The sequence below is a fragment of the Lindgomyces ingoldianus genome (genome assembly GCF_010093535.1).
Source record: "Lindgomyces ingoldianus strain ATCC 200398 unplaced genomic scaffold BDR25scaffold_26, whole genome shotgun sequence".
Taxonomy (NCBI): domain Eukaryota; kingdom Fungi; phylum Ascomycota; class Dothideomycetes; order Pleosporales; family Lindgomycetaceae; genus Lindgomyces; species Lindgomyces ingoldianus.
Window position 1 is genome coordinate 715,505 of NW_022985187.1, and position 22,169 is coordinate 737,673.

Consider the following 22,169-nt stretch of genomic DNA (forward strand, 5'->3'; position numbering starts at 1 on the left):
CAGCCCTCGTTACTGCGCGAAACACCAAAAGCGAAGACTATCACCAATTTTACCGTGTCTCCATGTCGAGAGGCGCAATTTTCTATATATATATATACCCGATATCCGCGCGAGCGATCTGAGCAGTCTTTACTGGAAGTATTAAATCAGGAGTATACAGGACTGGATATCGGCCACGGCGGCTCTTGTGTCATGTCTCATGCGTCGACAGGGGATCAATTGGTTGTTCAATCATGGCGATGGAGTTATGACTGGGCGCTATTTTCTGGATTTCTTTTGGATTCCCCATGTTTTCCAGCCTTCTCATTTCCCGTCACTCTTTCCATCTCACGTCCCAATCTTCTGTTAATACCCGGACCCCTCGCTTCCGCATTTGAAGCGCTCGAACAATGTCCGCCCGCACGAGACAATCAGCCCTACCACCGGGACTGACGAAGCCCGGTAGGGCGGATTTTCATACTATGTCTCTTTCACGGCGGATTATTATGGCGCCTTGTGGTACCATACCCTACACTTTGCACGGGGCAACCCATTCGCATAGAGTGCATTTCGCACCACCAAATGCTGTAAAGTAACACCTCCTGCATAAAGCTTCTTGCTTTCAGCCACGCGAGGGCCCCACCGTGAGCTTCGCTTGCCAAAAAAATTCAAAGAATTCTGAAACAAAATCGCTTGCAACGAAGACTCGCTTCGGGTTTTGTTGGGACTTCCGATCTCGACACATTTCGTCACGCCAGCCTCATCAAGGGCTAGGGTTAGAGAAATACTTTGGATAAATGCAGCTGATATGGCGGGCTTGGCAGGGCAGAGGATGGAATTAGAGCACCCGGTTCTCCCAGTCCTATGTTAAGATTGCCAGTAGAGCATCAGTACTTTGCTGACAGCGCGGGAGGGTCAGGTACAAATGACGACGGTTGGCGATTGGGAGTTAGGCGACGAGGCGCAAAGACCTCGAAGAGATTCTGATTTGGGGGAGCTCGGATGGGGAGTCCTTTCTCCTTTGACCATAATCACCTTACTAACACACTATTAAACTGCGAGATCCATGGCCGAATCTTCCAATGCCCTGGTCAAAGGAATTGCATCGTAACTACCCCAGAGGGGTGATGGCGCGCAACGGCGGCCTTCCAGAATCAGAGGGAAGGCCTTTTCGCGGTTGAAACCCAGAAGCACGCTCTGCCTATTGGTAACTGCATGCGGCAACATTGCCGCGGGAAAGGCTATTTTCGGGTTCCCGACTGGTTTTCGGTGGGGAAGAGGTTCGGCAAAGGAGCTCGTTCTGGCTGGAGTGCATGGCTGCTAATGTTAACCTTATTAATGATGGGGAGAGAACGTCTTGGAGCTGGGACGAGACAAGGGGAATGTCTGGGGTGATGTGCACTGAGCAGACCACCGGTTAATAACAAGCTCTGTTAAGATATGATTTGTTGATATGTGAAATGTTAGTGAGCGGCGAGGGCTGCCAGAGTTTCGGTGTGTCATGTTAAATTGAGATATTTATGTCCGAGGGGAAGATATTCAACGTGTGTGCAAGCATCTTCCGAACAAGCCCTTTGTGGTACTTCAAACTTTGTACGCCCTGCTTTAGGAAAGGTATATGCATACGCGGGCGCCGGCCGTCAGACCCCTAATGCGATGTGATAGAGACTTGGAGTTTCATTCGAGAGTGAAGTGGTGAAATCGCGTGTAGCATGATCGATAAGTGAGAAAGAATTTGCAGGCGCAAGGAGACTTGAGGGCATTTTTGATCCTTCAGAGATGAGGTTCATGCAGTGGAGAAGACCTACGATCAGAACACTTGAAAGACGGGGATGAGCGTCAGCAGCCGAAGGCTTTCGTTGTTTGCCCCATCCTCATCCACTTCTCACAAATCCTTGCGTTGGGCGCCGGGTCGAGGCGTCATGGTGATGCAAAATGGACAAACTTCTCCAGTAGAAGAACTCAAATACTTTCTTAGTGTTGTTGAGTAAGATACGAAGGGTCTACTTTGGAGCAGTGAGGCGCATCCCCAGTTGGACAGAGGTCAAGAGCCCTGGAAAGTTTTGGCGTCACACAACCTATTTAAGGCGTTTGAGAAATCCCTCACGATCGAATCGGGGAGGTGTTCATGCTTTCTTTTGCGACCGTTCTCTGCAAATTTTGACCACCACGGAGTCTCCCACCATCCTGAAACACGACTGGCTGTCGGCATTCTGTTGCGGTCGCAGGTTGTTTATTGAACCAAGGGCCCATGGTGCGACCGGCAGTTGAGACGCTATGATCCCCCACTTCAATTGATGAATGCCATGACAATATTAGATTTGAGAGAACGTTTGCTTTTGCAAATATCGCAGACACAAAGCTACTCGCTGGGTGTGTATGTCCGAGAGGCTGGTTCGCAACCAGAGGACATGTCGCAAAGTCCGTCGCAAACCGCCTGATTGGTAATCTTCCTGGGGGCCGCTCCTCCATCCTACGGACTCAATTTCAACCTTGACATGAAGTTGATAGTCGGAATTCACCATCGCTTCCATCACAATCTATGTTACAGCAAACTCCGGTCTCACTCTGAAGCTTCACTTCAATTGATACCAGTCCCGTCACAAGCATTTGTCCGCTATGGTCGCAATGGGAGGCGGTCCAGAAGTTCCGTCGCGGGGAGACTCAAAGGAGCTGCTTCTTTGCGTGCTTCCTTGGCCCCAAAAGTCGTCGGAAAAGATGATGAATGAAATCAGGGATGAGTTTCCGAATCTGGATCTGCAGTATGTTCAAGAGAAGTATGAGAAGAGGTCTGACCGAGGGACAATGGTCTTACCTGAAGGTAATCAATAAGTCTGCCTTTGTATTACCATGCTCCTACGGCATCTTTGTTTATACCTCTTTTCTCAATTGCCTTATGTTCATATCACGTGGGCATTTCCTATCAATCGCCTGTTGCTTCTTCGGTATCTTTTTCTTACATTAGAATCTGCAGAAATCTACAAGCACGCCCACGTACTTGCGACTCTACATTGGCTACCCCCCAAAGCCTCAGCTGTTCCTGAGCTGGACCTGATCCAATTCTTCTCAGCCGGGACTAATCATGTTGCACATCATCCAATATACAAGGATTCAACGATCCCGCTGACCACCGCATCCGGGGTTCATGGCCCTCAAATCTCTGAATGGGTTATCATGATGCACCTCGTGCATAGCCACAACTACATCCCGTTGTATGAGGCTCAGAAGCGGAAGGAATGGGAGGGAGTTGCTGGGCGCTCCGTAAGAGACGCAGTTGGACAGAGGGTCGGAGTTTTGGGGTATGGTAGCATAGGGCGACAAGGTAAGTTTCGGAGGTGATTCTTTCAGCCAAAGTATTTTTTTCCACATTCTTTTGATCCGCGTCCCAAGCTCTCCCACAACGGCCCCAAAACGTCCCGTAAGCGTCAAATTGGGCGTTCGCTGCCACAAGTACGGGGTTATCGCACGCCCCTTCCGTTCGCCCCCTTCCCACCCTCACAAACTCAAAAACACGCAATTTCCCCAAGCGCTTTCCGGCTGCCAGGATACGAATCCCTCCGACACCCGACAGAATCCTCCACGGAGGCGCTTCCGTTTTCCGTTTTGTCCACACCTTAAACATCCCATTGGTCTTGGCTCACTGAACCCCGGAGATAATTTCTCCACAGCGCTGACTCGTTCTGCGGGAATTGCTTGTTGCAGTAACATTAGCGATGCTGGAGCATTGACTGACTGTGCCACAGTGGCGCGGGTGGCGAAAGCGATGGGAATGAATGTCATCGCCTACACCGCTTCACCGCGAACAACGCCTGAGTCGAAGCGAGACGAGGGATTCATCGTCCCTGGTACCGGTGACCCCGATGGAAGCATACCCTCGGCATGGTACAATGGATTGGACAAGAAGAGCTTACATGAGTTTCTGAAGCAAGAAATCGATCTATTGGTTCTCTGCGTGCCTTTGACGTGAGTGCTTTCTTTTTCAGCTTTGCAAGGTTGGCTGCCTATTATTTTCCTCATGTTCCATCCATTTTCTTTACAATTTACCTTAGCGTCGATAGTGTCAGCCGATGCTCTCTCCTTATCTCTATGTAGCCTCGCCTCATCTATGTCATTCTCACCTTTTGATTACATGCTAAATGCTTCGCAGTAAGGATACGACACACTTCATTTCAACCGACGAATTCTCGGTCCTCGAGAAATCGAATCCGCATGGAACTTACATAGCCAACATCTCCCGTGGCGGCATTATCAACCAGGCTGCCTTGATCAAAGCTCTTGAGACGAAGCAGATCAGTGGCGCAGCTCTCGACGTCACGGATCCCGAACCTTTGCCTTCAGATGACCCACTATGGTCAGCACCAAACTGCCTAATCACCCCACATGTGAGTGGAAATACCGCCGTGTATGCCGAGCGCGCCTTCCAGGTCCTCAGGGAGAATCTTCGTCGGAGAATGGATGGCAAGAAGCTAGTAAATCAGGTTGACCGAAAGAGAGGGTATTGAGCGGAAAGGGCAGATCCTTACGTATTATTGCAACATAGATGGCAAGATACAGAATCAGGATCAGTTACCTTTTACTATTCTTAGTATCTCTCTTAAATCTTCAGTGAAAGCACTCATTTCTTTGACTGTTTATGACGCTAGGTGCGCACACCTTGTACCTTCACCACCTTTCGTTACGGCTCTGCTGACCTCTCTTGAGGCTGCTAGCAATGCACACAGTACCTTCTCTTCACCTCCCCTCGAGCAGAGAATTTCTCCAGAGAGAAACCTCAAGACTTACTACTAAATCTGATTCGTTACACAGCGGTGTTATAATCGAACTAAGCGCTTTAATATATCCAAGTCAAATGACCCTGACTCTAGAACACTCAACTAACCTGCTTTGTTTGAATTCCTTTGAGGAGTTAGAAAGTTTGGTGATTGTATAGATTGGTAATTAAAAGCCAAGGAGGCCTAGTTATATATATTCGATAGTGAATAGCAAGGAATTTCAGGGTTCCAGGGGTTTCACTACTGAGGAAAGGGTTTTTACACTTGGTGCTTTGTGTGCTGCGGTGCACGATGCACGATGCACAGCTACAAACGGAATCGTAGTCTCAATGAAGTTAATGTTATAAAAGCAACAGGCAAAAAAGCAAACAACGATGGCGTTATAAACCTAGGACAGCAAACATCAAGCCGCAGCTTATTAACATAACGAGGTCGCTAGCTCTCTTGCACATCACATGTTCGAAAGTTCGAAACGGCTGGTTGATACTCTACCGGCTCTAGCGGCTAAGAGGGTTTGCAATAACAGTAATGTAGCCGTCACACTCGATTAGCTAACTCCGAGAACCACCAAAACCAGTTCCACTTCATCCTCTTCGCTGATGTTATCGTCATCAAAGGTTCCAGAGATAGTGTAGGGGCTGGTATGCACAAAGTATGTAGGGCTCATTCGAGCTAAGATGTGCGGAACTGTAGACAGTGGAGTGTTAAATGGCATCCAACTTCCCTTCTCGCCTCTGGCAACACACAAAGATTTGAGTCGATAAAGACTAGACTACAAAGTTCAGAGAAAGGACTGCTAGAAAACGGAGGGCGTGTTCTATGTCTTGGGTAAGGCAGGGGCAGAAATGGGGGATAAGGTGACTCTTTGGTTGGGCGAGATAAGGCATAGCCGTTCACTGTTGTGCAAACTCCTTGTTTCCTCCAACAAGGGTGAAGGCGAAATTGGCATTGATACTGACACGGATTAACACGTTAACTAATGCAATCAGTTGTAACTCTGCGAATACCGAATCTGAAAGGGGTATCATATCTATCTCACTATCCGTAGCAAATATTCAACTACCCGGTAGAAATCCGAACATGTCATCTACGGCTCTACCGGCCCCTCCTCATTCCCTGGCTCTCAACGTTATTGGCATGCGCTAGTAGATACTTGCAGCACGTCAACGTATACTTGCAGGCCTTTGTCCAAAGCTCCTCCTTATTCAACGCCAGCTTGATACTCTGATCATGAATCTTGTCCTTCCGTATCTCATACGGCATCTTAACTGTACCTAAACCCCCAGGTCCTCCACCGCCGTGAGCGGCTCCGGAGGACTCGACGAACTCCCCGAGTTGACGCAAGCATTCCAGGAAGGCGACCATGGCAGCGTCGAACTTGCGATGGAGGAAGGTGAAATTTAGCGGGAAGTCCCCGGAGGAGTAGAGTTCGAGGCGTTGCCTAGTCACAGTGGGTGGGGATGTCGTGGAAGAGATGCGGTCGGTGCTTGTGACACTGCTCCCGCCTTTTGCTTCGAGCTTAAGGATTGTGGAGTTGGAACCCATGGGACAGAGCTCATAACCCTGGAATTTGTAGCCGAGCCGTTCGGCGAGCGTTGCGAGCAAGAGACAGGTTTGCCCCCACGCGGCGTTGATCTCGGGCCAGTCGACATATGGAGAGGGCAAGCGGCCTAGACGGAGACCGTTGATGGTAGCGAAGTGGTTGTCATGAGTAATATTGAAGGTATCGTTATAGACACTGCGACGCTGGAGTTGAGTTAAAATGTGGGCATCGTGCGCATGTTTCGCTATGAGGGCATCCCGCTCGTTTTGGAAACTAGACAGAGTGGAGGAAAATGCGTTTCTGTCGCGCCAGAAGTCCGATTCGGTTTCATCGAGGGCGCGGGATTCGGCTTCAAGAGCGGCGAGTTCGGCGTCCAGCTCTGCCTTTTCGGCCTCGAGCTTTTCGAGTGAGGATATAGCGGCAGCCTCATCCCGGCTAGCAGATTTGAGCGCCACCTGCGCAGAGGTGATCTCTTCGGCGGAAGGCACGTCCGTGTTAGCGCGGCGGAGGTAGTCGACGTAGGCGTCCCGTTCTCTTGTAGCGACACCGAGACGCTTCTGGAGGCCGTCGACAAGGAGTTCAGTACACTCAACGCAAATAGGGTGGTCGATGTCGGAGCGTGCGGACAGGATCTCGAACATGCGGTTGGTGGTTTCCATGCCGTCGGCCATGCGGCCCGCCCCTTCAACGCCGGGAGCTCCAGTCACGCTTGCTCGGCGCGTCATTTCCGCACCGTTGCTTTCACTCTCCTCTCGCACTAATTGTCTGTCGGGGGTGCGGTTGGAGGGGGATGACGGTGGTGAGAGCATCGACTCGGACAAGTGCACGTTGACAAAGGACATGGCAGGATTGCGGCCGCCATGCTGGGTGTAGCGGGTCGGCGGGACACTGCGCTTGAATGTTGGATTTCGGGCGGACTGGATGGCAGCATCATAGGTTTGATAGCGAGCGGAGGGGTAGGTTGGGCGGGACTGGCGCGGTGGGGTGTTTCGTGCTTGCTGTAGCTGCGGAGTTAGCAGCTTGAAGGCCGCTGGATTGAGCTGGTCGAGGGAGGCGTCGATTTCGATGGGGGTCCGACACTTCTGACAGTAGAGCCGGGGGGGGTTCTTGTCGCTGGCCATGGGATACCCGAGCCGCGGAAGGGCACTGGGGAGAACGAAGTTGACGTCCAGTTTAGGGGTTCGCTGATGATTGCCTTCCGGTTATCACCCGCAGAGGCGCACGACCTTCCCGTGGACTTGGCTAGTCGTCATGGCGCTGGTGGGGGACCTGGAGCCGAGGCGGCGGGCGCGTCCCAGCCATCCAATGCACAAGCAGCCTTGCATGCAGGTCGCGTTCCTTTGCTCGGTCCCCCCCGTCCAAACACCAACTTCAACATCAACACTAACACCCTCCATGGAGCCGCCCGCAAAGCGTGCGCGCACCGCCGCCGATGGACCTGGTGGACCCGGTGGACCCGATGGACCCGATGGACCCGATGAACCCAATGTCGACCCTGTGCTGCTCCAACAACAGAGCCGCGCCCTCCTGAAAAGTAGATTCGAATCCATCTTCGCCCAGTTTGAGAACATGCCGGCTGAGGAGCAGGATGAAATCGATCTGAACGACAAGTACAGGATCGTCGTTGACAGGGGCCATGTCAAGAGCATGCAGGATCTGGGCCGGACGGGCGCAATGGGCCAAATCGCACTGGACTTGCTGTCGGACAACGAAGGCGAAGACGATGTGGATGAGCTTGCACCGTCACCCCCGCTGGCCCCGAGCCCCAAGCCCCGAAGGCAGCAAGATCCAGAAGCAGACAGAGGCGTAGAAGCAGAAGGCAAAGAAGAGCAGCCCAAACTCACGAAACCCGTGGAGCCCGCCAACTTGATCATGCAGCTCACCCAGCTCACCAGCCTCCCGCAGACACCAGCTGCACCTCAGCACCAGAGCGCCTTCATTTCGCAGCTCTCTATCGCCATATCGCAGGCTGTCACAAGCACGCTCTCAAACTATCTCGGAACCGCCGTCACCAATCCCTCGGCCAGTGACGTCGGCCTCAAGCGTCCAACAGACCCCGCATGGTACTATCCTCCCTTGCCGGAGCCGACCAGGACGCCTCGACCCACGCTTGCTCCTTCTACTCCTCCCATACTTGCTCCTTCTGCTCCAACCATACTTGCTCCTTCTACCTTAGCCGTACTTGCTCCTTCTACGTCAGCCATACTTGCTCCTTCTACGTCACCCATACTTGCTCCTTCTACCCCAGCCATACTCGCTCCTTCTACATCAGCCATACTTGCCCCTTCTCCTCCTGCCATACTTGCTCCTTCTGTTCCAGTCACACTTGCCCCTGACTCTTCGGCTTCATCTGCGCCCGCTACTGCGCAGACCAAACGCAGGTGGTCCTCGCCCCGCTACGACCAACCTTTTCAATTCAAACGCAAGAGGCAAAGAGGGAACGTAGTTAGAGCACCCGCGGAGAATGCTACCACCAAGCTAGCAAAGGCACCAGTCTCTCTAGATAGGGACACCGATAGCAATATTTCGAAAATTAGAAGCTATCTCGAGGAAACTCGGAAGTATCGAACAATTTCGAGGTTGCGCAAGTATAATTTCAGCATTGAAGATGAACTATTCATCATCGAACAGAAGGAGATATACAACACCTCGTGGAGAGACATTAAAGAGAGCCGGGGTGCTTGGAAAGATTGGCCAGATTTTGTGCTCTCTCAATATTACAAAGATCACCTTCGAGACAGAGATGAGGATGTTGATGAAGACTGTGCCCTGCAGGGTGTGGGGGAAGCCGCGCAAGATCAGGCCGAAGTCATGGAAGCATCGGTCCCCGCTGTCGAAACTCCCGTTCTATCTAGCAAGTCCTCACAGCCGAAACGGCTGAACGCCGCGAAGCCGGTCAGCCAAGACCACCATAGCTATCCATCCCACCAGAGGCAGCTGCTTACCCCAAGTACCTTTGGTTCTGTCAACAGCACAGACTCTCCAGAGGCCATCCATTATAACAGATCCAGACTTGATGGCTCCAATGACACAGACCTTCTAGATACCACAGACGATTACACGGGCATATCGTTGGCGGGACTCGACGGGCTAAAGGAGCAGGTTACTGAAGAGGCTCGCGGCGCGGTGACATCAAGCATCGCACCAGAAGACATCATTCCGTCCATTGAGACAAGAATCCCTATTCCCGAGGATCGTCTTCCCAACCCCCAGCCTCGAACTCCTCTTGCTCACACTCCCACAAATAGAAAGTCAAAGCCTGCCTCTGGACCCCTCTCATCAGCCAAGCGGCGAAATCCCCACCCCACCAACTTCAAAGTTGACTCTGACTCTGACTCTGGCTCTGACTCTGATGATCTCGATCTCGTCCCCACTGGCGAGGAAGACTTGACAAAACCTTTCATCTGCAACACTTGCGGAAAACGATATAAACGCCAGGGTAATCTCAGTAAACACATAAAGCACTCACCGAATGGCCACGTCAAATCTGGAGCAAGTCTGCCAACCGCCAACCTCGACAACTTCGACGACCAAACCACGTCCCCCATACCTAAGATCAAACAAGAGCCTTCAACACCAGGTCCTTCCCTCCTCCTTCTCCTCAGCACGCCGAGGTCTGCACCGCAACCCAACACACTCCTCCCTTCTGCCGTGAGATCAATCCCCAAGTTAAGCAAGAAAAAAATCCAGACAGAAGTTAAGGCAGCCTGGGCGAAGCGCGCAAAGAGATATGGTACTCCTGCGTTGAAGGAGCATCAGAGTATGCTTGAGTTGTCATCGAGGAGGGATGAAAGTGATGATGAGTTGGCATGAGAGAGCCCCGTTGCTGCCTGTCTGCTATTATTTTCATTAGGCGCTGATGTTGTTTTTACAATGTGGAGAGGATCCACAGGGGATATTTGCAGGTTGGAAAAGTGTGTTTATGAATTGCGTGAATATGTTCCCTATATCAACGACATGATGTTTTTGGAAACACCCCGGTGGCAAACCGCCTACATTATTCCTTTAACTCTAATCTCCTAGCACATACGACCATAGGATCAAGAGTCCGACCCGATCCCGTCCGATCTCGGATAGTCAATCTTGATACCGGCGGATTAGTACTCAGGTGGGTGACCACTGGGGAATACCTGCTGTTGTATGTTTTTATGCATTTTTTGGACGGGGCGCGGCTAGGCTCCACGTTTTTTTGGAAAATTGAGCCTGAGCTTTTTCGCGATACATATAGCGATGTTGGTTTTACATTCATGAGTTGGATGAATGGCATGGAGGGGATATGGATATCGGCAGTATTTATCGACATACACCTCGTCACAAGAATCTATGAAATGAAATATACATACAGTACAATGGCTTTCTAGACTGTTTCCTTTGTCCCTTGGCCATACGTTCTGGTTGACAATTTTGAATGAAGGTAGGTCTGAGACAGCAAAGGATTACACTCAGCTAGCCTAACGGAGACCACAAAATGACGGTAGTAAGTTCTATATACGAAGTGTACGTTGTGTCTCACAGCACCGAAGCATACGGAGATGCTAGATAAATATATGAGGCACTGAAGTTTGTCCAAAAAAAAAAAAAAAGTACTAGATTGATATCAATAGCCACTTAGTACATACATATGTGCATACAAGTCCCACACGCACCCTCAAAAACTTTTAGTTCCCCGCCCCTAAACACCACCAAGAAAAGCAAGGAAAGCACTAAATCGGCGCTGATCTGGATCTGATCCGATCGTCAGAAACAAACTACCATATGTACAAGAACCTGGATCTGGACTAGACATCCGACTCGGTCTACCTCTTCGTTTATCTCTGCCATGCAACCTTTCTGCTCTTCGTTGTTGTTCTACCGCATCTATGGCATCGTAGATTTAGGTTCCCTCGTGTCGGAGAGAAAGATCGGCGGTCTACAACGGCCGGCCACCAATGAAGTCACTCCACGGCCTGACTTCACTCGGGATACCATCCTTCCTCGGCAGTTTCTCGCTCATGCATTGTGCGAAGAGCACCGCAGTCTGTGTGATGTCACCTATTAGCATTATCCCTCAGCCATCTTCAATCATGGGCAAACTCACCTTTGGCTCCATAAAGAGTGGAACACCAAAGTCGACGGCATTCCTCCTCATAACGTAATCCTCATCGATCAAGCTAGCAGCCCTGAACTTAGCCAAATTGAACACACCGCGGATGTCGTATTTCTGGAACACTTCGCGGAGAGCGCGCTTGTCTTCCTTGGGGAACTCGATGACTTCAACACTGACGCCCTCGGCTTTGGATTCTAGAAGTTGTTTGACGGCCTTGTTGGCAGCGAAGAACTTGTAGCCGAGAGGATGCACATAGTTAGCTATTTGAACGAGTGCGTCTGATGATGTGTCACCGCCGAAGAGGAGGCCTTCGCCCGGTTGTGGAAGGCGGAAGTTCATCGTCGATTGCATCGAGGCCCAGTAGGCTTCGACGAGATCTTTCCCAAAGCAAGCCATTTCGCCCGTAGATGCCATTTCGACACCAAGGTATGGGTCGGCGCCTGCTAACCTGGTCCATGAAAATTGTGGGACTTTAGTTGCCAGGTAGTTCCTCTCGACTGCCATCAGATCCACTGGCTCAGGGACTTCGCGACCGACGAGAGCCTTGGTCGCAACGTCGATGAAGTTTGTACCGAGAACTTTGCTGACGAAGGGGAACGAGCGGGACGCGCGAAGGTTGCATTCAATGACCTTCAACAGTGGCTCGCCGCCTTCGGGATGCTTCTCTTTGATGATCTGCATGTTGAAGGGACCGGTGATGCTCCAGGCCTTTGCGACCTTCTGGGCGATCTCCTTGACTCTCTCCTTGATGCTGTCGTTGAGGTTCACTGGTGGCAGGACGAGCGTGGCATCCCCAGAGTGTACGCCAGCATTTTCGACATGCTCGCTAATAGCGTGGACTAGAAGGTTACCGTTTTCAGCGACCGCATCGCAGTCGATCTCCTGTGCTCCGTCAATGTATTGGGTGATGACTACCGGATGGTCGGGGGAAACGTCCGCCGCGGCAAGAAGCTTCTCCTTGAGTTCGTCTTCGCTTCGAATAACGGTCATGGCAGCGCCGGAGAGAACGTACGAAGGCCGAACAAGGACAGGATATCCAACAGATTTTGCAAACTTCTGCGCATCCTCAAAGGAGGTAAGTTCCTTCCAGGCAGGCTGATCGACGCCGATGGAGTCAAGAATCTGAGAAAACTTGTGGCGATCCTCTGCCTTGTCGATGTCATGGGGATCGGTTCCGAGCACCTTGGCCTTGCCAGATTCTTGTAGTTTGAGGGCAATGTTCTGAGGAAGTTGGCCTCCGACTGACACCACAACTCCGCTAGCTGATTCCAATTCGTATATATCCATGACTCGCTCATAGCTCAACTCCTCAAAGTAAAGCTTATCGGCGACGTCGAAATCGGTGGAGTATGTTTCTGGATTGTAGTTGATCATGACAGTCTTCTTTCCAAGCTTACCAAGAGACAGCGTAGCATTGACAGCACACCAATCAAACTCCACAGAGCTTCCGATGCGGTATACGCCACTTCCAAGAACAATAGTACCATGGTCATCGAAGGTGACATCGTGGGAGGAGGCGTTATAAGTCGTGTACAGGTAGTTGGTGTCAGCGGGGAACTCTGCCGCAAGAGTATCAATCTTTTTGACCCACGGCCTGATTCCGAAGCCCTTTCTGCGTGCCCGGACTTCGTCTTCGGTGCTGTTGACCGCTTTCGCAATCTGCTTATCAGAGAAACCTAGCTTCTTTGCCTTCAATATCATTTCTTTCTTGAGGCCAAAGAGGCTGCCAATATCCTGAAGCTCGTGTGTGCAGTCAACAATGTTTTGAAGCTTGTATAGAAACCACTTGTCGATTTTAGTCAGATGATGTACTTTATCAACTGAGTAGCCCTCGTGGAACATAGCTTGGCCAACAGCGAGCCACCGGCGATCCGTAGGATTTTGGAGAACCTCGTCAAGGTCTTCGAATTCAGCTCCTTGGAAACCTAAGAACTTAGGGTCAACTTGTCGGCAAGCCTTCTGGAAAGATTCTTCGAAGGTGCGTCCAATGGCCATAACCTCGCCGACAGACTTCATAGAGCTGCCAATGTCTCTCTTGACATTCTGGAATTTGGCCAGATCCCATCGAGGCATTTTGGTGACAATGTAGTCTAAGCTTGGCTCGAAATTGGCAGTTGTAGTCTTGGTGACAGCATTTGGCAGTTCCGGTAAGGTGTGTCCGAGGCCGATCTTTGCGGCAGTGTATGCCAGTGGGTATCCGGTGGCTTTCGAGGCCAAAGCAGAGGACCGAGACAAACGAGCATTGACTTCAATGACCCTGTAATCTAATCCATCGGGTTGAAGCGCGTATTGAACGTTGCACTCTCCGACAACACCCAAGTGGCGAACAATCTTGATGGAGGCAGAACGGAGCATGTGGTATTCCTCATCGCTAAATGTTTGACTTGGAGATACCACAATACTATCGCCGGTATGTACTCCGAGGGGATCAAAGTTCTCCATGTTGCAAACCGTGATACAATTGTCGCTTGCATCGCGCACAACCTCGTACTCTGCCTCCTTCCAGCCTTTCAGCGACTTCTCGACAAGGATCTGTGGGGACAGGGTGAGAGATCTGGCAGAGAGATTCCTGAGCTCTTCCGCATTGTTTGCGAAACCCGATCCTAACCCACCCAAGGCGTACGCAGCACGGACGATAATAGGATATCCAACTTTCTCGGCGGCATCCAGAGCTTCATCGATAGAGGAAACCGCAATAGACTTGGCGATTGGAATGTCGATCTCGTCGAGCGCTCGTGCGAACAGATCACGATCCTCGCTGGTCTCTAAAGTTTTAATGCTCGTTCCAAGAACCTTGACGCCATACTTCTCAAAGATGCCCTTCTTGTTCATGTTCACGCCCAAGTTCAACGCAGTTTGACCACCGAAACTGAGGAAGATGCCATCGGGCTTCTCTTTCTGGATCACATATTCGACGTATTCAGGAGTAACAGGGAGGTAGTAGATTTCGTCGGCGAGCACGTGCGACGTCTGAATGGTTGCGATATTTGGATTGATGAGAACTGAACGAACACCAGCCTCCTTCAGAGCTTTCAGAGCTTGCGACCCTGGCGATGAAGTTAGAAATGAGCTCCACCATAGCAGAAAGCATGCCAATTGATATGCTCGTACCAGAGTAGTCGAACTCTCCAGCCTGACCAATGCTCAGACCACCAGAGCCAATGACCAAGACCTTCTTCACATCTACCAAATTCTGAGCTCCAGCAATTACACCGCTATTGATGTATGCCTGAGCATTAGGCGCGGTTTGGCTCTGGTCCCAGGTCGCCGAGAGCTTGGAGAAGGCTCGTAGCTGTCGGTAGGGCATAGGTGACTCATGGTTGGTTCGAACAGGTAGAAAGCGTGTCGAAGTTCGAGAAGTAAAGGTCCTAGCTGAGACCGAGGGAGTTGACAAACGACATTGTCGCGTGAAAGCTGGTGCGCGACGTGCGAGACGCCCGCAGAGAGCCATATCAAGTGGCCACAGCACGCAGGCGAGAGCTTCGGAGCTCCTTCAGGTGGCAAGGGGACAGCAGGACAGGGGAAGGATCGAGCACACGCGAAAGAAGTCCTACAAGGCCGGGAAGGTCCAATTGAGTCGTACAAAGGCCTTTGCTTGCGATTGAAGACCAGACAAAGCTCTCTTTGATGGTGTGAAGATATATCGCGGGGTGGAAATTTTCTGGAGAGCTGTGATTTGAATGATTCACCAATCAGCTCGCTTCCGATAAGGCTTGCCAGATCTTCTGTGGGCGGTGAGGCTGGCGGACCCTTGTAGCTATTCAAGAGCCAGAACAATGAACGAAGGACAGCAACGGTAACTTGCAAGTTGAGTCCAGAGAAAGCACAGTAGGACCTGTATGAAGAGTAAACATCACGGTCAAGTTAGATTCTAGCAACTCAGGAAGATTTGCCATCTGTACAGCTAGGGCGAATTTTCGCAGGATGAGACCGATGACCGGCGCCGCGAGGTCGAACAATTTTTTTTTCTTTCGAAAACTGCACCATGGTGCATGGAACATTGCATCACCCACGCTTCAAGCCGGGGACGAACTCAACTCAAGTTTTTGCAAAGTCACAAGGCGACGCTAGCCGCTTGCAAAATCCCTCCACTGGCTGCAGATGGCATTCTCAGCATCCAATCAGTGTCTGGTCCAGCATGTGAACAGGTGCACGAGTTCCCGGACCCCCCCCTCTGTGGGCTGCGCAGTCTGTGTGGTGCTTGAGCGAATTGTCAATTCATCCTGCTTTCTTCTGCTTCTCTGCTGCTGTATGGCGAGTCTTGTAGTCTCTTGGGCTTTCGACCGCCTTCGGTTGCTCCCCTCGCAATCGTCCCAAGATGGTGGGTTTCGTCCACATACCTACTTTGTCTTCCCTTGCCTTCTTCTCAGCGTCCCGGTACCTTTGCTCAAAATCTCCAAATTCAGATCCAGTTTTCGCTTCATACACAGTTCCTAGACCCATTCTGAGCATTTCTAGCCCGACGTCCTTCTTCAAAAACCACTTTCGCACAAAGACTTGTGCTACCACTCGGCCGTACTGGTCACGCCTGTAGATGTATGCTCGAACTCGCCGATTGAGTATGTATTCCGAAAGCCAGTCAAGCGCCTCTTTGGAATATGGTTGGGCTTCTCGTCCCCAGTGAGCCAGCTCCGGAGCATCGACGCCGGCAATTCGTATGTGTATCTACGGATTATAAAAATTACTGATTGAAATTTGATGTCGAGCGCACGAAGACCAAAATACATACCGTTTTATTCACTAAAAACTCTCTTGCGGTAGGCACTCTCTTCCATGGTAGCCACCCCCATCCAGCCATCCTTCCTCCAGGTGTGTGGAACAGCCTGAAGTTGTCGGCATCTCCAACGGCTGTAACACGGCCGAACAGACTTCTTCGCCGGAAATAGTCTGGTTTTATATGGTTGACACTTGGAATTCGTCGTAGATATGACTTGTACAAGCGGATTCCGGTAACTGTTGAAACCGTGAAGATGAGAGATGGTATGAGGGTTCGAGGTTCCGTGAACATAGACAACCAATTCATCGTCTTTACTGTCTCCACCCATGAAGTGGGGCTAGTTATTTTCTTATCATCTTCGCCACGCGACCAAGGCCATCGCATCGCTGGACCTGCTGAATGGCGGTGGTTTCGTGAGGTTGTGTGAGCACATGGTTGCTCGTGCCATGGCGCTATTCAGCACTTTCTCCGCTCGCGCGATTCCGCGACTAGATGGCACGTGATCGGCTGGATTCCGCTGCGCTCTACAGGTGTCAGGCCCATTTACGAGGGGCTTGATAATCCTCAACTTAACAAATATCTTTCCGTACGGAGCACAAAATCGCAAGAGTCGATTTGGTTCGCATACACTTGATGTGGCCATTAACCCTCTTTAGATGGATCGATTTATCTTATCTGTATGGCTGATCGAAGAAAGCAGGCTCAATCGAACGAGAAATCAAATAAAAGTTTCAGCTTCTAAACCTTCTGCGGCGTTCGTATGTGTGTATCCCAAACGGTACCCAAGCAGAGTCTTCACGTCTCTTGGACCCGAGCGCCTTTCAGACATGCCAGGGAGGAGCCGCACCACTACCACAGCTTCTTCTGCAGCATCATGAGATCAATGAGATAGCTTGCCATTCAAACCAGTCTATTGTATAAACACGCTAGTGAATGATCGTAATCCATCTAGGTGAGCATTCACTAAGCCCTTTGCCTTCGTGAGGGAGCTTGACGTTTTCTAAAGAGTAGCCCTAACTATCGCCTTGTATGCGAGGTTGACGCGCTGGTCTCGTTCCGCTTCCGCACTTGTGAACAGTGGAGAGTGTCTCCTAATCGCCGGTAGTCATGGTGTCATTGGAGTGATCCTGTAATCCATATTAGCAAACAAAAATCCCATGGCAGACCCTCAAAAAGGCTGTCAAGATCATAATTTATTGAGAATGGAAATGCATGTATTGTTATATACTTACAATATAGATGTTCATAGACGGAGTTCTAGCAGGCCCATGCCTGAAATACTGCAATGCTAGCTGAGAGTTACTGTTCAAGTCACCAATAATCGGTTAGTCACATCTCGGCGAAGGCAAGAGCGGACTACTAGGGTAGCCGTGAGAGGATTCTAATGAGATCTCTAACACTGCCTTTGATATCCTAAGAAGGTTGAGGAAGTGATGTTGAAGTGAAGCAGGTGTATCACCTCGAGTACCCAATCGGGCGGGCATGGGTACGGCACGAGCCGAAAATAACCGTTCGATGAAGCTAGACAGGCACAAAATAACTGCATTACGGTTGCAGCAACTGTAAAGGAGTGTTGGACATAGGTCGGTGAGCCTCAAGTGGTGAGAGAAGGTTGAAAAGCAGGGATGGGACGGACCTCCGGGCTGAAGCGCTCTTCCCGAAAAGGAATGGCACAGAGGCAGAACCTCAATCCTCGAGACAAATTGTATGACCACCACGCCATCAGACTTCGAAGAACGGAATTTCATTTGCTTTTCATATACCCTTCATTTCCTTTCTTTCTTTTCTGATACCCTAACATCTAGGCGAATGGTTCATTGCGACCGTTAGCGTTTGCCTCTCACAATCGGGTGGCTGATGCCGTTCTCTGTGGAGGGCCATCATGTATTCAACACTCGCTGCTTCGACCGACGACGATGCGCTCGTTGGGAGTCCACTCCCAAGCCCATTCCTCTTCAACCAAAACCACGATGAACTTTTATCGATTTCGATGTCAAACGAAAGCGCGCATATGAAGCCTCACGGTCTTACTGGTGTTCCCATGTCTGGGCTTAATAATCTCATCACTGGGCAATACAGTGAATCGACTCCATCGTCAACTCACAATGGCGATGTGCATGACTTTTCTGAACCTAATGGTAGCCATATGAGCGGCAGAGAGGACCGGGATGGCTCCAACTCGAGCGGGTTGGTAAATGGGCACGAGCGTAGTCACGCTCTTTCCCCCTTGCACTATCCTCACGGGCCTCAACGTTCCCAATTCAACGACGCTGCCGCTGAGGCGAAACTATATGTACCCGTGAAACTAGATGGCCACAAATTGGTATCTCTGGCGGCCAATGGAACTGTTACTGCAAGACCGGCAGCTTCTTCACCGCAAAATAAAGAAGCAATTCTCAACAACAATCCTATGGCGAAATCTTCGGGACCTTTTGGCCGAGACCTGAAACTTTCTTCCACACCGGAATTATCGCAATCCCAAGAGCATGCTGGCAGGCATCGCTCGGCAGGCACCAGTTCAGTCAGAGGAAAAGTTAGAGAATTTAGAGCGAGCTCATCAATACCCGCTGCGCTGTCATGGGAAGAATTTGCGAGACAATCCATATTAGCAGCTGAGAGCTCACGTCTCAACCCCTTTTCTCTGCACCCGGAAGAATACAAAATGCTGAGGGATCACATTACCCACGCACAGGTTACGATCTACCTAAACATTAGGAACGGAATCCTCAGACTCTGGACGCGAAACCCTCTTGTACACGTTACAATAGAAGAGGCGGTGGGATGCGCTCGAGAGAAGCGTTATTTCAGCCTCGCAAAAGTGGCATATCACTGGCTAATGAGAAATGGCTATATTAATTTTGGATGCGTCGAAGTTTCGAACACAGCAGGTCCCATTCCCCGTGTGAAAGCCAAAGGCGGGCCTCGACGAACAGTGCTCGTCTTAGGTGCTGGTATGTCAGGACTCGGATGCGCGAGACACCTCGAGGGGCTATTCGCACAACTGGGTGGTCAGTGGACAGAACAGGGCGAGCGGCCACCAAAAGTTATTGTTCTCGAAGCACGGCCCCGCGTCGGTGGAAGAGTGTATTCTCATCCGTTGCGCAATCAATCCCAATCCACCATTCCGGCAGGACACCGAAATACTGCTGAAATGGGCGCGCAGATTGTCACTGGCTACGAGCACGGTAATCCTATGAATGCGATAGTTCGAGGCCAACTCGGCATCCCTTATCACGGCCTACGCGATAACACGATACTCTATGATCATGACGGGTCAAAGGTTGAGCGCAGTCAGGACATACTGGTAGAGAAGCTATACAACGATATTCTAGAGCGCGCTAGTGTATATCGGCATAAATCTGCTACTTTTCGGGTTGTTGAAGGAGACCGTAACCTGATATTGTTCGGACGTGATCCGAGTGACACTGGAGGGGCAACTATAGCGACATTGGAGAACTCCAACACCCCATTACCTGCCAGCGCCAGTACCACTGCCTCTACTACGGAGGAAAAGCCTTCAACAGGAGTTGAGAAACTAGCTGGACGGGCTTACCAGCTCTCTGCTGGGTTCAATCCTAATATTCCTGCAGCAGAGGCCGTCACTACGATGGGGTGGCAGCTTCGATCTGGCGCTTCCAATTCCCAGTCTTTGCAATTAGACACAATTGCGAAATCATCCCCGTATCCCACCTTAGGCGAAACCATGGATAATGGCATCAGCCAGTACCAGGCGATCCTTGATCTCAAACCGAAAGACCTGCGCCTCCTGAATTGGCACCACGCAAATCTCGAGTACGCGAACGCAGTGAGCGTTAACCAATTGAGTCTCAGCGGGTGGGATCAAGATATCGGTAATGAGTTTGAAGGGGAACACTCAGAAATCATTGGAGGCTACCAACAAGTACCGCGTGGGCTTTGGCAGTGCCCTGGTAAGCTAGATGTTCACTTCAAATCAGTTGTCAAATCCATCCGTTACAACCCTCAAGACAATAGTAAAGGGAAGGCTGTGAAAGTCGAATGCACCAACGGGGAAGTATTCGAGGCCGACCAGATTGTAATAACGACGCCACTCGGCGTTCTCAAATCAGGATCTATCAGATTTGAACCTCCACTCCCCGAATGGAAGCAAGGGGTTATTGAGCGCATGGGATTTGGTCTACTAAACAAAGTTAGTACAACACATACTACCCTCATTATGTCTTTGCTAATGCCCTCCTTAGGTCATCCTTGTTTACGAGGAAGCATTCTGGGAGCCCGACCGTGACATGTTTGGGTTATTGAATGAAGCAGAACATCAAATGAGTCTCGATCAGAGCGACTATGCGACACGGAGAGGCCGTTTCTACCTTTTCTGGAATTGCATTAAGACGAGTGGTCGGCCGATGCTGGTGGCTCTTATGGCGGGAGAAGCAGCTCACTTTGCTGAAGCAACTCCAGATGGTCAACTGATCAAGGAGGTCACAGGCCGGCTGGCCACGATGTTCGCGCCTAACCCAGTCCCTCTTCCCTCAGAAACAATTGTCACTCGATGGAAGAAAGATCCTTTCGCGTGTGGAAGCTATTCCTATGTTGGGGCAAAGACACAGGCGGGTGACTACGATGTCATGGCGAGGCCGCACGGCCCTCTACACTTTGCTGGCGAAGCCACGTGCGGCACACATCCTGCAACGGTTCATGGCGCCTACCTGTCGGGTCTCCGCGCCGCTGCAGAAGTCGTAGAGTCTATGATTGGACCCATCAAAATCCCGAGCCCACTTGTAGAGAAACGGATTAAACTTGAGCTCTCGATAACCCCAGTCATCATGGAGTCAAAACGCAAACTCGGGCCAGAAATCAGTCAATTAGACAGTCGAACTGCAGAACAACTCCGTGAGGAAGATTATGAAGCATCCATCATTGGCGCAATCCTCAACGAAATTGGTGAGCGTCCGATCAAACCTGGCCGGGCTGGGGTGAACCCTTTCTTGCTGTATACGAAGGACAACTGGTACAAGTGCAAGGCCGATTGCGATGCCGCACGCAAAGTGACAACTGGAGATGCTAACGCGAAAGCCTCCAAGACGGAGATCCGAGCAGCACTTGGACTCATGTGGCGGACTGCAAGCCCAGACATCAAGAAGCCGTACCTGGACCAGACACAGAACGCTAGGGACGGCGCTGCAGCAAATGCAGCCAACTTTAAAGAACGTGTAGCTACCTGGGATCGTGAAGCAACACGCATTCGTCAAGAATACATCCAGACCCACCCACCCCCAAATGGGAATGAAAACATGATGAACAGCCGCACGGCAATCGAATTAGGGACTGGGAAACGGCTTCGCCGATTAGGAGCGTAATACGTTAGACTCCATCTGCATTCTCATACTACGTCTTTCTATGCATAGCCCGGCGTGGCGTCAGCATTTGCGGCGGCGTTCGGGCAGTCACATCTTTTCTCTCTTATACTAGTTACATGTTCTACAAACGTGTTTGAGCAGTATGTTTGCCCAACCGGCCCATGTCCGGGTGAATAGGCTCGGACCACCGGTGGTTAATGTGCATTATATGGATTGCATTGCTATTTGCATGGGACCGCAGCGCGATAGTTGAGCACGGCGAGCTCTGGTGGGATAGACACCACTTAGTTACAGGTACGGCATGGCTCTGAGTTGTACTGTCCAGTACACTGCACTGTCAGACTTTAGTGTACGGAGAAGGTAACTAGACATGAAATACGTTGTGTTGTGAAGGCGGAACGGTTAAATGTTTCTCTTGTCTTAGTTTGTGGTCACACATAATGCTATATAGAAAACACTGGACGCCTCGCCAGGCTCACAAGCAGCCAACAGCGCACACGCATGGCAATCACAAGTCATGCCGTTCTTGGGCAAACGTGCAAGACGGCGCCACCTTGCTTGTGGTCTCTGCTAGCTCTCGATTCTCGAAGCTAGGCGTCGAGCGAGCTGCATGAATGGTGGGTATTTAGCCACCAAGCGCAACGCTCCAGGGACGCCCGCCCGCTTGAGTCGTTGCCACCGAGGTGTTGGAGGAGAGTCCCCGCAAGGAGGGTTGCAGTTGCAGAGTCCCTCACGA

The 22,169-nt window shown here is 50.8% G+C and overlaps 9 protein-coding genes across 9 annotated transcripts; 4 read left to right on the plus strand and 5 right to left on the minus strand.

Annotated features, from left to right (window-relative positions):
• Positions 1-601: 601 nt before the first annotated feature.
• Positions 602-2,928, minus strand: BDR25DRAFT_394944 (uncharacterized protein; the record flags this gene model as incomplete). The annotated part of the gene is made up of 13 exons (XM_033698343.1): positions 2,795-2,928; positions 2,461-2,736; positions 2,383-2,432; positions 2,087-2,348; positions 1,987-2,032; positions 1,869-1,952; positions 1,626-1,832; positions 1,524-1,582; positions 1,334-1,459; positions 1,036-1,279; positions 883-998; positions 733-841; positions 602-706 (listed from the first exon to the last, which is right to left on the minus strand). Exons 2-13 carry the CDS (start codon positions 2,511-2,513, stop codon positions 602-604), a joined length of 1,461 nt encoding a protein of 486 aa, XP_033545033.1. The 5' UTR covers positions 2,514-2,736; positions 2,795-2,928.
• On the plus strand, positions 2,215-4,967 carry BDR25DRAFT_265886 (uncharacterized protein). Its single transcript, XM_033686945.1, has 5 exons — positions 2,215-2,800; positions 2,954-3,301; positions 3,723-3,942; positions 4,127-4,622; positions 4,681-4,967. Exons 1-4 carry the CDS (start codon positions 2,599-2,601, stop codon positions 4,479-4,481), a joined length of 1,125 nt encoding a protein of 374 aa, XP_033545034.1. The 5' UTR covers positions 2,215-2,598; the 3' UTR covers positions 4,482-4,622; positions 4,681-4,967.
• A 790-nt stretch (positions 4,968-5,757) lies between these two features.
• On the minus strand, positions 5,758-7,483 carry BDR25DRAFT_305184 (APG6-domain-containing protein). Its single transcript, XM_033690361.1, has one exon. It carries the CDS (start codon positions 7,413-7,415, stop codon positions 5,847-5,849), a length of 1,569 nt encoding a protein of 522 aa, XP_033545035.1. The 5' UTR covers positions 7,416-7,483; the 3' UTR covers positions 5,758-5,846.
• A 186-nt stretch (positions 7,484-7,669) lies between these two features.
• BDR25DRAFT_305185 (uncharacterized protein) lies at positions 7,670-10,512 on the plus strand. The gene has a single exon (XM_033690362.1). It carries the CDS (start codon positions 7,690-7,692, stop codon positions 10,105-10,107), a length of 2,418 nt encoding a protein of 805 aa, XP_033545036.1. The 5' UTR covers positions 7,670-7,689; the 3' UTR covers positions 10,108-10,512.
• Positions 10,200-10,644, minus strand: BDR25DRAFT_58543 (uncharacterized protein). Its single transcript, XM_033698783.1, has one exon. It carries the CDS (start codon positions 10,595-10,597, stop codon positions 10,292-10,294), a length of 306 nt encoding a protein of 101 aa, XP_033545037.1. The 5' UTR covers positions 10,598-10,644; the 3' UTR covers positions 10,200-10,291.
• Positions 10,645-10,896: 252 nt separating this feature from the next.
• Positions 10,897-15,215, minus strand: BDR25DRAFT_335578 (carbamoyl-phosphate synthase). The gene is made up of 3 exons (XM_033693028.1): positions 14,492-15,215; positions 11,372-14,427; positions 10,897-11,311 (listed from the first exon to the last, which is right to left on the minus strand). Exons 1-3 carry the CDS (start codon positions 14,829-14,831, stop codon positions 11,204-11,206), a joined length of 3,504 nt encoding a protein of 1,167 aa, XP_033545038.1. The 5' UTR covers positions 14,832-15,215; the 3' UTR covers positions 10,897-11,203.
• A 251-nt stretch (positions 15,216-15,466) lies between these two features.
• Positions 15,467-16,521, minus strand: BDR25DRAFT_265892 (putative endonuclease LCL3). Its single transcript, XM_033686946.1, has 2 exons — positions 16,110-16,521; positions 15,467-16,045 (listed from the first exon to the last, which is right to left on the minus strand). Exons 1-2 carry the CDS (start codon positions 16,479-16,481, stop codon positions 15,599-15,601), a joined length of 819 nt encoding a protein of 272 aa, XP_033545039.1. The 5' UTR covers positions 16,482-16,521; the 3' UTR covers positions 15,467-15,598.
• Positions 16,522-17,030: 509 nt separating this feature from the next.
• Positions 17,031-17,297, plus strand: BDR25DRAFT_357942 (uncharacterized protein; the record flags this gene model as incomplete). Its single annotated transcript, XM_033695870.1, has 3 exons — positions 17,031-17,077; positions 17,134-17,218; positions 17,262-17,297. The coding sequence occupies 3 exons, from the start codon at positions 17,031-17,033 to the stop codon at positions 17,295-17,297; spliced, it is 168 nt and encodes a 55-aa protein (XP_033545040.1).
• A 1,210-nt stretch (positions 17,298-18,507) lies between these two features.
• On the plus strand, positions 18,508-21,433 carry BDR25DRAFT_326959 (lysine-specific histone demethylase 1; the record flags this gene model as incomplete). The annotated part of the gene is made up of 2 exons (XM_033692310.1): positions 18,508-20,265; positions 20,318-21,433. 2 exons carry the CDS (start codon positions 18,508-18,510, stop codon positions 21,431-21,433), a joined length of 2,874 nt encoding a protein of 957 aa, XP_033545041.1.
• Positions 21,434-22,169: the final 736 nt, after the last annotated feature.

Bases quoted from the DNA above. Each gene is read 5' to 3' on its own strand.
- BDR25DRAFT_58543 (XM_033698783.1), bottom strand. From the start codon at position 10,597: ATGTCGATAAATACTGCCGATATCCATATCCCCTCCATGCCATTCATC.
- BDR25DRAFT_305185 (XM_033690362.1), top strand. From the start codon at position 7,690: ATGGAGCCGCCCGCAAAGCGTGCGCGCACCGCCGCCGATGGACCTGGT.
- BDR25DRAFT_265886 (XM_033686945.1), top strand. From the start codon at position 2,599: ATGGTCGCAATGGGAGGCGGTCCAGAAGTTCCGTCGCGGGGAGACTCA. The intron at 2,801-2,953 runs GTAATCAATAAG...TAGAATCTGCAG, and splicing joins GACAATGGTCTTACCTGAAG to AAATCTACAAGCACGCCCAC. The intron at 3,943-4,126 runs GTGAGTGCTTTC...AATGCTTCGCAG, and splicing joins GTTCTCTGCGTGCCTTTGAC to TAAGGATACGACACACTTCA.
- BDR25DRAFT_335578 (XM_033693028.1), bottom strand. From the start codon at position 14,831: ATGGCTCTCTGCGGGCGTCTCGCACGTCGCGCACCAGCTTTCACGCGA. The intron at 14,428-14,491 runs GTACGAGCATAT...CTTCATCGCCAG, and splicing joins TGGAGAGTTCGACTACTCTG to GGTCGCAAGCTCTGAAAGCT. The intron at 11,312-11,371 runs GTGAGTTTGCCC...GACATCACACAG, and splicing joins CACTCTTTATGGAGCCAAAG to ACTGCGGTGCTCTTCGCACA.
- BDR25DRAFT_305184 (XM_033690361.1), bottom strand. From the start codon at position 7,415: ATGGCCAGCGACAAGAACCCCCCCCGGCTCTACTGTCAGAAGTGTCGG.
- BDR25DRAFT_265892 (XM_033686946.1), bottom strand. From the start codon at position 16,481: ATGCGATGGCCTTGGTCGCGTGGCGAAGATGATAAGAAAATAACTAGC. The intron at 16,046-16,109 runs GTATGTATTTTG...TATAATCCGTAG, and splicing joins AGTTTTTAGTGAATAAAACG to ATACACATACGAATTGCCGG.